General features: G+C 43.1%; 1 protein-coding gene across 1 annotated transcript in view; it reads right to left on the bottom strand.

The window, feature by feature from the left end:
• Positions 1-754: 754 nt before the first annotated feature.
• Positions 755-13327, bottom strand: part of NDUFA8 (NADH:ubiquinone oxidoreductase subunit A8) — a 27020-nt gene continuing 14447 nt past the window's right edge. Inside the window, exons 2-4 of the mRNA XM_006150482.3 lie at positions 10156-10319; positions 4877-5042; positions 755-1076 (exon numbers count right to left, since the gene is read on the bottom strand). Of these exons, the coding sequence (XP_006150544.1) occupies positions 939-1076; positions 4877-5042; positions 10156-10319 (468 nt within the window). The 3' untranslated portion in view covers positions 755-938. The remainder of the gene's footprint in view (positions 1077-4876; positions 5043-10155; positions 10320-13327) is intronic.

Below are 13327 nucleotides of genomic sequence, written 5' to 3'. Positions count from 1 at the left end.
GCCACAACAAGAAGGTGTAAAGTGAACCAGACAGATGCAAAGGAAATAGCCTAGTGGTGAAAAAGTAATTGAATAAGGAGGGCAAGGGATAACAGTGCTTTGAGCCACAGAGCCTTATAAACACTTGTGGCTTTAACCTGCCCAGGAGGTAGATAAGCATGTGTCCTTTAGTTTGTCCTCAAATTCAACCTCTCACAAGAGGTTAAGAAACACACCCAAGGCTGGAATTGACACTCAGACCTCCCGACTTCCTGGCTTTGGAGCTGGACGCTCGGCCTCCACCTCCCTAGTCTATCAGGAAAAACATCTGGGTTATAACACTTGAGGATGGACTATCAAGGGGAAGTGGTGGAAGTTCGGTTCTTTAAGAAACTTTGAGCAAGACAACCCAGACCCAGCCAGGAGCCCCTCCCGTGCCGAGTCACAAGGCTCAAACATCTCTTCACTTCTATCCTGGACACTTCCCTTGAATGACCTTTAGGGAAATCTATTTGCTTGAGATATGAGATGGGAAGAGAGCTGGGACTTCGCAATGTGTGAATACAGACTTGCCCCGAGGAGTCCAGGAGCCGTCTCAGGTAACAAAGCCTTTCCTGGGCAGTCATCTCTCCCTGACCTAACCCGGCTGCACGGCCACAATGGTGACTGCTCACTTATAGCAAAGCAAGAGGAACCGACAGGACAAGACGAAAAAGCAAAGGGAAGTCATCCTTAAAGGGCAAAGGGTTACATAAAACATAATAAAATACAACCGTTTCCTTTAAAATTTTTAATGGCCAGGAAATGGTATAGAATAACTGCCAAGTCACATAAATTAACTTTTTTGTTAAAGTTTGTGATCCCGGAAAGAACACACTATCGGCCGATGGAAACGGCATGGGCGTTTTCTTCGGTCGTTGTCTGGGCGCGTGACTGAGCGAGGGCCATGGAACCCATCTTCACATGGTCCAGAAAAACAGGCGGCTGCCATGTTTGGCAGGCTTCAGGTCTCCTTCTATCTCAGGGTTGGGCTCTGGTCTTGGTCTGGAGTGATAGGGATTCTCTGGTAAAGGCCGATCCGTTTTCACTTTGGTGACCTGGGAAGGGCGAAGTAGGAAGAAGCAAAGTTCAACGTGAGGGTGGCATTGTCTGTGTCCACAGATGCACCCTGGGCTGTCCCTCTCTGCCCCTACTGCCCCAACTACTCAAACCACGTGGAGACTCATGTAATCCTTAAGTGAACACTTAGGAAGCCTACTTCGTGTCATTCGTTGTGATTAGAGATGTAGACTAGAGAGGTAGAAGGGAACAAGATACACGGTCCTCGAGGACTCAGTATAGTGAAGGGGAGACAAGACCGTGAACCAAGACTTCCTGATGATCACATACCTAATGTGATCACCTCACGAGACATGAGCTGCATGCTACAGGAGGGAGCGAGGGCTCTGTGCGTCTCAGCCATCCTGAGGGCTGGGGCTCAGATTAGCTCTGAGGAGGTAACACTCAGCTTACTCCTGAAGGATGAGCAGGGGCCAGCCAGGAAGATGAAGGAGGAAAGCCCATCTAAGTGAACCAACGGTGCTTATGAAGACAAGTTTGTCTTTAGAATGGCCAAAGCAAAGGCCACATGAATAGGGCAGGGAGATAAAACCCCGAACCAAGCACTCATTACCGTCTGAAGTAAGGCTGAGCACATCGGTCCAGTCCATTTTCAAACCCCCATGAGTGTGCCTGCTGAGGCACTTAGCTAACAGTAGGAGATCTAGGCCTGCCTATGCCAGAGCCTGTGCTTTTAGGTACCACACTACACTGGTGGACAGAGGCCAGATGATAAAAGGTATTAACGTGCCAAGGTGTTGAATCGTAACACGAGTGCCACTGAAGCAAGGAAGTAACGCAGTCACATCTGGCTGCAAAGTGTGGGAGGAAGACTAGAGAGAGGCCAGACCCGAATGAAGGGGCTGAGTGGAGGGGCCAGGCGAGATGATGAAGCACTGAACCCAAACGGGGAGACAGACATAAGATATTTATACCCAAGTCATGCATGATGGTCACAAAAACCTCAGTCAGAAAGCCAAGAGAAATTATTCTCACTTTAAAGATAAAGAAACAGGCCTAGGTAAGTGAGATGGCGCAAGGCCACAGTTACCAGCCTTGTGACCGTTGCTCCAGTGGTCTGGAGTCATCCCACACACAACTAAATTAATCTTCCTAGACGTATAGATTCAGAAACAGTTTACTGTGAACAAAACTACAAGTATACAATCAGACAATTACTGTGATCATACTCTGGGGCATTTTCTCAAGTTCACAGACAGGCCCGAGCAGGCTGGCTGCCTCAGATAAGGAAACACAATAAAGGCAGGGCTAACACTGGAACCCAAGTCCTCAAGTCTCCAGTAGTTTTTTGTTTGTTTTTGAAACAGTATCTTCAACTCTCTGCCATAAGGAGAGATCAATTATGGTTCCTTATTGCTTAATAAGGGTAATCCCAAATGCATTCAGCTGGTATTTGAAGCTCCTTTAAGGAATTCAAAACATTTATGAAATAGATCTACAAAAATGTTTCTTAAACTTGAAGTAATCAAAGACTCTTTGAAAGGAAAGAACAGTAAAGCAACTTCCTCTTCTGTACCATTCTCCAAAAAAAAAAGAAAAGGAGCAGAGACATGAGGTCAAACTATTTACTAAGTAAACAACTTTCTCATTGGTAAAGTGGGGCTATTAGTAGCTCACAGGGCTAGTGGGATGAAGCGGGATAATATACTAAAGAGCTGGATGTATAGAATATGCTCCCCAAGTTATTTTTTATTTTTTTTTTGGAGAGATTTTCACTGTAGGGCGCGTGCGCTCGCCAGACAGACAGAGAGAGACATAGAAACAGAAAGCGAGAAATCACCCCCCCAGGGGGGATGGTCATGCCGCAATCCCTTCTCCTCCATTCTCCTCTCGGGATCTTGGGCACACACGCACACGTGCCCGGCGTGAGTTTTAAGCCACCGGGTCCGGGACACGAACTGCAGTCGACTACGTGGGAGTCCAGCGACATAGCCATTACGCTAACTGCTGGTTCCCCAAGTTATTTTTAATATTAGCAGGAGGACGGGGTTGTGGGTAAGAGAGAGCGATCCTGTCTGAGAAAGTCAGAAACTTCAAGGAAGGGCTAGCTCCAAGATGCAGTGGTAATGCGCTGCTCAAGTGAAGCTGGAACCCACATGGCAAACTGCAGTTTGAATCCCCAGTCAGTCCACCTAAAACAGGCCCTGCAGGTACTCGAGTACCCAAGATCTGACAGGCTGGAGGACTGGAGGAAAGGGTCTGCGGTATGACCAATACCTGTGGAGGGTGCTCGTCTCTCTTTCTGTGTGTGTGTGCACACTCACTCTGTCATGAATAAAGGGAAAAACAACTACAAGGAAAGGCATGACATCTGAGCAGAGACTGGATAAGTTAGCAGGAACTCTCCAGGGGAACACAGGAGGGAAGAACAATCCAGTGCAAACAGAATGCAAAAAGGAATTTAGGCTTTATCCAGCTGGTTATCACCTGTCTATGAAGAGACTAGATACTGAATTTCAGTATAACTAACACTGATAAATACACTTACAAATAAATTCACTTGAAAAAAGACCTTTTTTAATTTTACAGGAGTCTTTTTTATGTTAATATGACAATTCAGAAATAGCCTTTTTAAAAAAATATGTTGCCACAGGGCATGTGTGCTTACAGAAGAGGCAGAGAAAGGGACAGAGAAGGAAAAGTGAGAAATCACCCCTCATGGGTTAAGGTTACACCACAATCCCTTCTCTTCCATTTCTCCCTCCTTTCAGGATTTTGGGCACACATTCACATGTGCCCAGCATGTGTCTCAAGCTGCAGAGTCTGGAACTCAAACCGTGTAGTCAGCCATGTTGGATTCAGCTACCTTAACCACCATGCAACCTGGGCTGCCACACAGGGGAATGGATGGCAGCAGGGATGGGCCAGATCATAACAGGCCTTGCATGCCATTACATAGAGAGGATACTTTAATCTTGCAAACAATGGGGAGTCCCTAAAAGGTTGGTGAAAAGAAAGTGATACATGATTTATTTTCCATACAGGTCACTTCTATAGTGAAGATGTAATTTTATACTAAATTCTTTAATTTCAAAGGATGTACTATCTCCTAAAGCCCAAGCTGATCCATTTTCTCCTGTAAGAAATTCACGTAGCCCAGGTTACGAACACTTGTTCAAGAATAAGATAACAGCCACAGGGACGGTGGGAGGATTAAAAAAGTAACGTCAGGAAATGCTCAGCTATAGGAACTGAGGACTGTGTGGAGTAAGAAAGGGCAGGGAGTTTCCAGCTCTGATGCTTCAACTGACAGCGGTGCCACAACTCAGATGGAAAACATACTGGGTCATCAGAAAAGTCATGACGTATTTTTCTGGTTTTTTTTTCTATGCAAAAATGCATCATGACTTTTCAGATGACCTAATAGGAGAAAGAGTAGGAAAACATTCTTTTTAAACTACGAATGTGCATTTTACATCTTAGGAATGTTCCCCAAAAGTCTGGCATAATTCTGATTCTATTTCCTCAACAAATTCTACAATAACCTCAGTGATTTTTCACTAACAGTGTTTCACTAACATTTTGTTTATCCTCATCTACTCCCTTCTGTTTTTCCATTAGCTAATTAATCAAAAACAAACCTGCACGTGCTAGAAGATCTATTTAAAGAAATATTTATTTAAAAATGAAAAAGCTCCCTTCTGGATTGGTATAATCACTCTAATTAATCTGTTTGGCAACTTTGGATTTCTTGTATATGTACTCAGAGACCCTTTTCTGACTACCTCCTGCCTTTACCCACCTGAGTCATGGAAAGAGAATTCCAAGAACCTTTTACCTTTGACAGTTCTCCTAGATCAGGCCGCACCCAGCCCAGTTTGTCCAGCACACACTCGTCAAACTTCGCCTGCTGTTTGCGACAGTGACGAAATAACTGTAGGTTGGAATAATCAATACAGGTCCAGTACTCTGTAAAAGGCTCCGCACAGTGACGCTTTATCTGCCTAGAAAAGAGGGCTGAGTTAGGAGTAGCTCACTGCAAATCAATAAAAAAGCAGAAAAGTGGGACTAGCAGTTGGCATAATGGCTATGTCGCTGGGCTCCCATGTGGTCGACCACGGTTTGAGTTCCGGACCCAGTGGCTCAAACTCATGCTGGACACGTGTGCGTGTATGCCCAAGATCCCGAGAGGGATCTTGGGAGGAGAAGGGATTGTAGTATGGCCATCCCCCCTGGGGAGTGATTTCCTGCTTTCTGTCTCTCTTTCTGGTGAGCACACACATCCTATAACAAAAACTTCTCAAAAAAAAGGGCAGAAAAGTGGGGAAAAATGGACAGATCTTAAATGTACAGCCTTGGTTTTTGAAAGGCATGGGAGTAAATACTCTTACAAGATAACATCAAGATCTTCATATATAGGGAACCAGCAGTTAGCGTAATGGCTATGTCGCTGGACTCCCACGTAGTCGACCGCGGTTCACGTCCTGGATCCGGTGGCTTAGAACTCACGCCGGGCGCGTGTGCGTGCGTGCCCAAGATCCCAAGAGGAGAATGGAGGAGAAGGGATTGTGGCGTGACCATCCCCCCTGAGGGGTGATTTCTCGCTTTCTGTCTCTATGTCTCTCTCTGTCTGGTGAGCGCACGCGCCCTATAGCGAAAATCTCTCCAAAAAATAAAAAAAGATCTTCATATATAGAATCAATAACAAGATTTTCTCAGGAACAAAACCTATTGGGCTGCTGGTAAAGTTAAGATGCATTTTTCACAGGAAAACACATTGACTTTCCTGACAACCTAACGATTTCCTTATGTAGCAAGAAAAGATTATGACCTTAGGCACACATAATTTCATTCAGAGGAGAATTCCTCACCTGGGGCCCTATCTACTCTTTCCTTGAGACCTAATTCCAAAGAGCATCAGCTTAGCAAATTTAGCAGGAGTCACAACCAGAGGTGGGTGTGCTGACCAGAGGGGGCAACGACCAAGAATGAGGCAGAATTCTAAGAAACAAATATGCAAACTGACAAACAGAAGATTCTGGGGTCACTCAGTATGAAAGCAAACTGTCCTCCACTCCTCAAAAATTAAAGTCCTCATTCTACTAATGCAGTGAACAAAAACAGAGATTAATCCTCCTCATCAAGAAGAAAGTAGGGACCAGCAGTTAGCGTAATGGCTATGTCGCTGGACTCCCACATAGTCGACCACGGTTCGCGTCCCGGACCCGGTGGCTTAAAACACACCGGGCACGTGTGCGTATGTGCCCAAGATCCCGAGAGGAGAATGGAGGAGAAGGGATTGTGGCGTGACCATCCTCCCTGGGGGGTGATTTCTCGCTTTCTGTCTCTATGGCTCTTTCTGTCTGTCTGGCGAGCACACGCGCCCTATAGTGAAAATCTCTCTCGAAAAAAAAAAAAAAAAACTCAACACCAGTTGCATGTGTGAACGCCCAAGATCCTGAGAGGAGAATGGAGCAGAAGGGACTGCGGCGTGGCCATACCCCGAGGGGTGATTTCTCACTTTCTGTCTCTCCGTCTCTGTCTGTCTGGCGAGCACACGCGCCCTATAGTGAAAATCTCTCTCGAAAAAAAAAAAAAAAAAAACAAAACTCAACACCAGTTGCATGTGTGAACGCCCAAGATCCTGAGAGGAGAATGGAGCAGAAGGGACTGCGGCGTGGCCATACCCCGAGGGGTGATTTCTCACTTTCTGTCTCTCCGTCTCTGTCTGTCTGGCGAGCGCACATGCCCTATAGCAAAAATCTCTCCAAAAAAAGAAGAATGTAAATTACATTTGGTGCTCTCTATTAAGAAGTAGGGTAGCATACAGTTCATTTTACGGCCATAAAAACAGTTGAGGAAATTTAACTGTTGTGTATAAAAGAAATAAGTCTGAGTTATTTTTGCAAAATTCCCCTTCCCTTATCATTCAACTCTACTAGTAATCAAAATACATGCAAATTCAAGCAAAAATAAAACACCACTACCTTAGTAAAAGTCATGTTTGAGGCAGAGGAAGAAATTCAGATCACCTCCATTCCCCAGAATAATTACAAAGTGTCTATTTGCCACACTCAAGGAATTTAGCTACACTTTCTACACATGAATCTTGTCTGGCATGTCTCACAGAGAAAGAATCTCAGATGGTCTAAGGAAGTGCACAGTGAAAAGTGTGCTTTCCATTCCTGCCTCTAACCGCTCACGTTTCCTCCTGGGAGTTCGCCAATGTCACTGATTTCTTAGTCCCCTCCTAGGTATTCCAAGCGTAACTTACACCCACCTAACCTCTATTAGAGAGTCGCCCTTGGTAGAAAGCTACCGTGGGTGATGGGAGCTTTGTATCCCTCCAAAATGCTGTGGCAGGAGAGGGCCACAAACCACCACTTTAGCAGTGCAGATCCTACCCTAGACTCTGTTCCCCACACCTACCAGAAAATTACCTACTAAGGCCTACACTAGCAACTTCGGCAGTGAGAAAGGACCCTTGTGGAGGCAGATAGGCATCTTAGGAATCTGTAAAATCCAAACATTTCTCATTTAAAATATACTGCCTCTAGGCCACAAGAAGGATGTTTTGCTGAGGTTCTCTCAGAAAATAATTATTTTAAATAAATAATCACATTCAAACTTGCTAGCAATCAAACCAATGAAAATTCAAGCATAACAAAATACCATTTTGTACTTATCAAATATCTAAATAACATGCTCACCAGGATATGGTGCTGAAGACAGTAAATATAGACCCAAGTAAAAAAAAAAAAAAAGAAAGGCAATAAAGTCCAGGAGGTGGCAATAATTTATGAAACCTTTTATAAAATAACCTCACTCCTATAGCTGAGAACGGTCTACACACAAAGTTAATCAATGCTGATTTACCCACAACCAAAAACTAAAACCATCAATGCCGTTCAAAAACAAACCGGTCAAGTATATTCTGGTTGGTTTAACCTATTGATGGAATATTATATAGCCATTAAAAATCACTTTGAAGACTGTAGGGCAACTTGGAATATTTCCAACAGCTTCAAGCAAAAAATGAATTTTAAAATGTACATATGCTATGATTATAACCACAAAAATATCTTCACATGTGGACAAAGACAGCAGAAGCAAGCAAGCAAGAAGGAAAACAGCTATTGTGCTAAAGCATTTTATTTTTTCCTCTAACATCATTAGAGTGGACGTCTGTGGATTTTGCCTAGCCAGCAGTCATTCACCATTCTTCTACAGCAACCTTCTGGTTTTCCTTTGGGGAAGAACCCCTCCCTGTCTCTCAGCAATGTGGTTTGGATGAAGCGAAGTTTACTCTTCACTTTAGGGCTGACCAATCAGAGCTTTCATCCTCTAAAGCACAGCTGACTCGATACGCACATGAAGTCAGCCAGCCAGGACAATCAGATACAGCCCAAAGGTCTCTGCTCATACTACTGCAGAAACGGCATTCTCTGTCAAAGTTTGCTAAGCAAGTAGAAGAGCAGCTTTAAGTCGCTGGTGGCCATAATTGTTACGATAAAGGGAGAAACTCTGAAAATGCTGTCAACTAAGAAAAGCAGAATCAAAAGACTGGAGAAAAGAGAACCAAAAAGACAACAAAGAGTTACAAAATCACTTAAGTCCTTGAATTCAGCCAGGCCTAATGGCTGGCCTATTTCTTTCTTTCTTTTTTTTTTTTCACTGTAGGGCGCGTGCGCTCGCCAGACAGACAGAGAGAGACATAGAGACAGAAAGCGAGAAATCACCCCCCAGGGGGGATGGTCACGCCGCAATCCCTTCTCCTCCATTCTCCTCTCGGGATCTTGGACACGCACGCACACGTGCCCGGCGTGAGTTTTAAGCCACCGAGTCCGGGACACGAACCGCGGTCGACTACGTGGGATATGCCATCTGCTGGTCCCCCAATTTTTTCTGGACTCTCACATAGCCTATTTCTGAATTTTATAGTTACATGGGCCAACTCCCTCTGAATAGAGTTTCTGTCCTTTTTTATTTTTTAAGAATTATTTTATTTAACTTTATTTATTTATTTTAATTTGACCAGAGAGGGACAGAGCAAGAGCCAGAAGGAGAGAGAGAGAAAGTGAGAAAGCAAGCTGCTAGGTCCAAGACTCAAACTGTGGTCGGCCATGTGGGAGTCCAGCGTCCTTAACCACCATGCTACCTGTCAGCCCATCTGTTCCTTTTAACAGAGTTCTGACTAATATGGTTACTAAAACATCTTCCTTCAATTATACAGTTTGGATTATTAATGTAAGTATCAAGGGCAGTAGCCTACCTAAAAAATTTGACTCTCAATATATTTTCTTTCCATCCTAATAGTGTTCTATAGTAACAACAATATAATACCTACTAACCAGCACTGCGCTGAGTAGATTTTATGTGCCTTTTCAAATTTTTCACAGCAATACTGCAAAAGATAAGGTATTATTTTACAATTTAATATAGAAAAGAATCATAAAGATTAGAAAACCTACAAAGCCCAAAATAACCATCATCGATGATTTATCCTGATGTGATTTTAAAGTCTATACAACTCAAACTAAAATTATCTTTACAGGGCCAGACCCATAGCCTAGTAGTTAATGGAGGTGGATCTCACATGGTCAATCACATGGTTCAACTCCCAGAACCAGTGGCTTGAAAAACATACCGGGTACATGTGCTTGCCTGCGCAAAATCCAACAGAACAAAGAAATGGAGAAGAAGGAATTAGGGCATGCCCATGCCCCATGCCCAATGGCTGGTGTGTGATATTTGTCTCTCTCTCTCTCCCCCACTCCCTGACAAGTTCATATGTCCTCGGACAAAGAAATGGAGAAGGGATTAAGCGTGCTCATGTCCCACTGTATGTGCGTGTATGTGTGGGGAGGTCCTCTCCCCCACCCAACTCTGACAAGTACATACGTCCTCTGACAAAGAAATGGAGAAGAGGAGAGGGGATTAGGGTATGCCCATGCTCCATTGTGGAGGGGGGTACTTTCTCTCCCCCTCCTCTTTCTCTCTGACAAAAAAAGAAAAAACAAAATTATCCTTTCATCCAAATAACTGGATGTTCATTTATTCATTTAAGAATATCATGATGTTCCAGCCACACAGGTATTGATACCAAAAGATGTTTACCTAAAGAAGTCCAAAGCACACTTGTTGACCAGTTTGCCTTCCTCTAAACACCGCCTTGGATCTTTCTCCTCCCAGCGGCAAAGCATGAACTCCTTGTTGGGCTTGTCACACTGAGCGCCATAGTGATGGGCCGCAGCCTTAAGCACAGAGGAACTGACTTTCACCTGGGGAAGGAAGAACAGGAGAGAAATGCAGACTGTGAACCAGAACGGCACTCCTTCCACTTTACCACATGCTGGTGGGGCACAGGGAACACAGGCAGCACTATTCCAACTTCATCAAGATGATTAAGGACAGGAGGCTGCCAGTCATTCTTCAGGCCATCAAGTACTTTGCAGATCATTTCCTTCACTTTCACAATAATCTCATTAAGTTGATATTACTATACCCATTTAAGAAATTAAAAAATGACAGTCCTAACAAAATCTTTAGCTACTTATAGAGAATGGAACCCTGAAGGAAGATGAAGGCTTCTAGGGTATAGAGGGAACAACCAACCTGGAGTGCTTTGCTGAGTTTCCATTCCAGGAATAAAATTAACAGTACAAGGATATTTAAAGCTCCCAGAGGATGAGAGAACCACAAAAGATGAAAGACTGGAGGGATCAGAAAGAGCATCTACTTCGGCAAGTTATCAGTAATAATAAAAATACCAAAATCTGGAAATATTTTTAAAGATTTCATTTAATTGTATTATTATTATTATTATTATTATTTTAATTTGACCAGAGAGACAGAGAAAGCAAGAAAGTGAGAGAGCAAGCTCCCAGGTCCAGAACTCGAACTGTGTTCAGGAATGTGGGAGTCCAGCAGCTCCACCATCCCACCTGCAGGCCCCAATCTGCATTTTTTTTTTTTTAAGAAAGATTTTTGCTATAGAGTATGTGTGCTTGCCAGAGAGACAGAAAGCAAGAAATCATCCAGGGAGGCTGGCCATGCCTCAATCCCTTCTCCTCCATTCTCTTGGGACCTTGGGCATGCATGCACACTCACCCAGTGTGAGTTTCAACAGCTGGGTCTGGAACTCAAACCATGAATGACTACATGGGAGACCAGTGATGTAACCATTATGCCATCTGCTGGTCCCCCAATTTTTTAAAAATCATAACTTAGGGGGACTGGTTGGTGATACAGGGGTAATGTAATGCTCTGTGAAGCCAATGTAGATGTTGAGGTTATGTTGGTCTCCATGTCTGGAGACCCCCCTAGAACAAGTTGGATGTACATGTATGCCCCTGATCTGAGGGCAGCTGCAGCTGGGGGTGAATCGCAACATAAAGACCTTGCTCAGAGAACTAGAAAATGGCATAATGGTTATGTTGCTGGACTCTCACATAGTCAACTGTGGCTTGAGTCCTGGACCCAGAGGCTTAAAACACTGTGCTGGGGGTGTGTGTGTATACATGCCCCAAATCCCAAGGTGATGATCTCCTAGACCCCCAAAACATTCAGACAAGAAGCCATTTTAAAGCTGAGGTGTCCTGACATGTTCAGGGATCAAGGTGACTAAAGTTATGCTCTAAACCTCATCTCCTAGCCCCCCAAAACACTCAGACAAGGGTCACTGAAATCCTTAACACTTACTGAAATTCCTGCTTTAAGGAAGAAACTTTTTATAAATCTGAACTCATAATCTCCTTCTGTGGATACCACATTGCAAAACACAGTAGAGGAGAGATTTTTGTCACAGAATGACCAGAAACCAAGACAGAGACACAAGGAATATGAGAAACCAAGAAAATATCTCTCCCCTATGTGAAAAGAGCAATCCATCATTCACAGACAGTAGAGTGGAACTTTTGGAAATGTCTGATATAGAATTCAGAATACTCAAAGTGACAAAACTAAATGAGATGCAAAAGCTGAGAGACAATGAACTCCAGAAGATGCAGGAGTAAAGAGACAATGTGTTCCAGGAGGTGAGAAAGTTCCTACATGATCCAAAAAAGGAAATGTACACCATAAAAAAGAATCAAATGGAGCTGTTAGAGAGGAAGGCTTCAATACAGGAAATCAAAACCTCCTTCAAAAGTATTAAGAGCAGAAGATCAAACCTTGGATGTTGAAGGCAAAACCTCTGACCTAGAAAAAAACAACAAAAAAACTGAAAAAATAACCAGAAAAAAATGAGAATACAAGAAATACTAGATATCATTAAGGACCCAAACATCTGGATAATTGGTATCCCAGAAGGTGAAGAAACTAATAAGGGCACTTATAATCTATTCCATGAAATCCTGGAAAAGCTAAAGAGGCATTCAAATATCCAGACCCAAGAAATACAAAGGACCCCTAATAGAATCAACCCAAGAAGATCTTCTCCAAGGCACATCATAGCCAGATTGGCCAAATCCACAAAGACAAAGACAAGATACTACAATTGGCAAGAGAAATAACAGGTTACTTATAAAGGTTATCCCATCAGGCTACCATCAGACCTCTCATCAGAAACAATGTCAGCAAGGGAAGAGTGGGGAAATATATTCAAAGTGTTAAGTGAAAAACAGTTTCAACCAAGAATATTATACCCGCAAAATTATCCTTCATATGGGAAGAAAAGATAAAAAACATTCTCAGATAAACAAAACCTGAAAGAATTTACTAACGCCAGACTAGCTCTTCAAGAAGTTCAGGAAAACCAAGGACATTCATACAGAAATAAGAGAACAAAAAGCAACCAAGAAAATTACCAACTTAATGCAAGGGACAAGAAATATCAATAACGTTGAATGTTAACTTCCAGGATTTAAATGAAAAGACTGGACCACAGTAACACTGCAAATTCGACAAAAGAAAGATTAATTACATAAGACTGAACTGGTGAAATAGAATTTTATGACTTTTGAGTAAAACATTACTGACTTTTTCTTTACTATGCTTTGTTTTCCCAATTTAAGGATTTTGTTTTCTTTTGAGCTGTTGATAGGTTTAGCAATTTGTTAAAATGTTTTTTCTTCTTGTTTCTTCAAATGGAAACAAACTTTTCTTCCTTCCTGACCCCTCTGGAATTGGAAAATATTTGATTCTTTTTTTTTTTTTTGGAGAGGTTTTCGCTATAGGGTGCGTGCACTCCCCAGACAGAGAGACATAGAGACAGAAAGCGAGAAATCACCCCCCGGGGGGATGGTCACGCTGCAATCCCTTCTCCTCCATTCTCCTCTCGGGATCTTGG

This window comes from Tupaia chinensis, unplaced genomic scaffold (genome assembly GCF_000334495.1).
Source record: "Tupaia chinensis unplaced genomic scaffold, TupChi_1.0 Scaffold000289_1, whole genome shotgun sequence".
NCBI classification, from domain to species: domain Eukaryota; kingdom Metazoa; phylum Chordata; class Mammalia; order Scandentia; family Tupaiidae; genus Tupaia; species Tupaia belangeri.
This window is presented reverse-complemented; position numbering and strand designations above follow the sequence as displayed.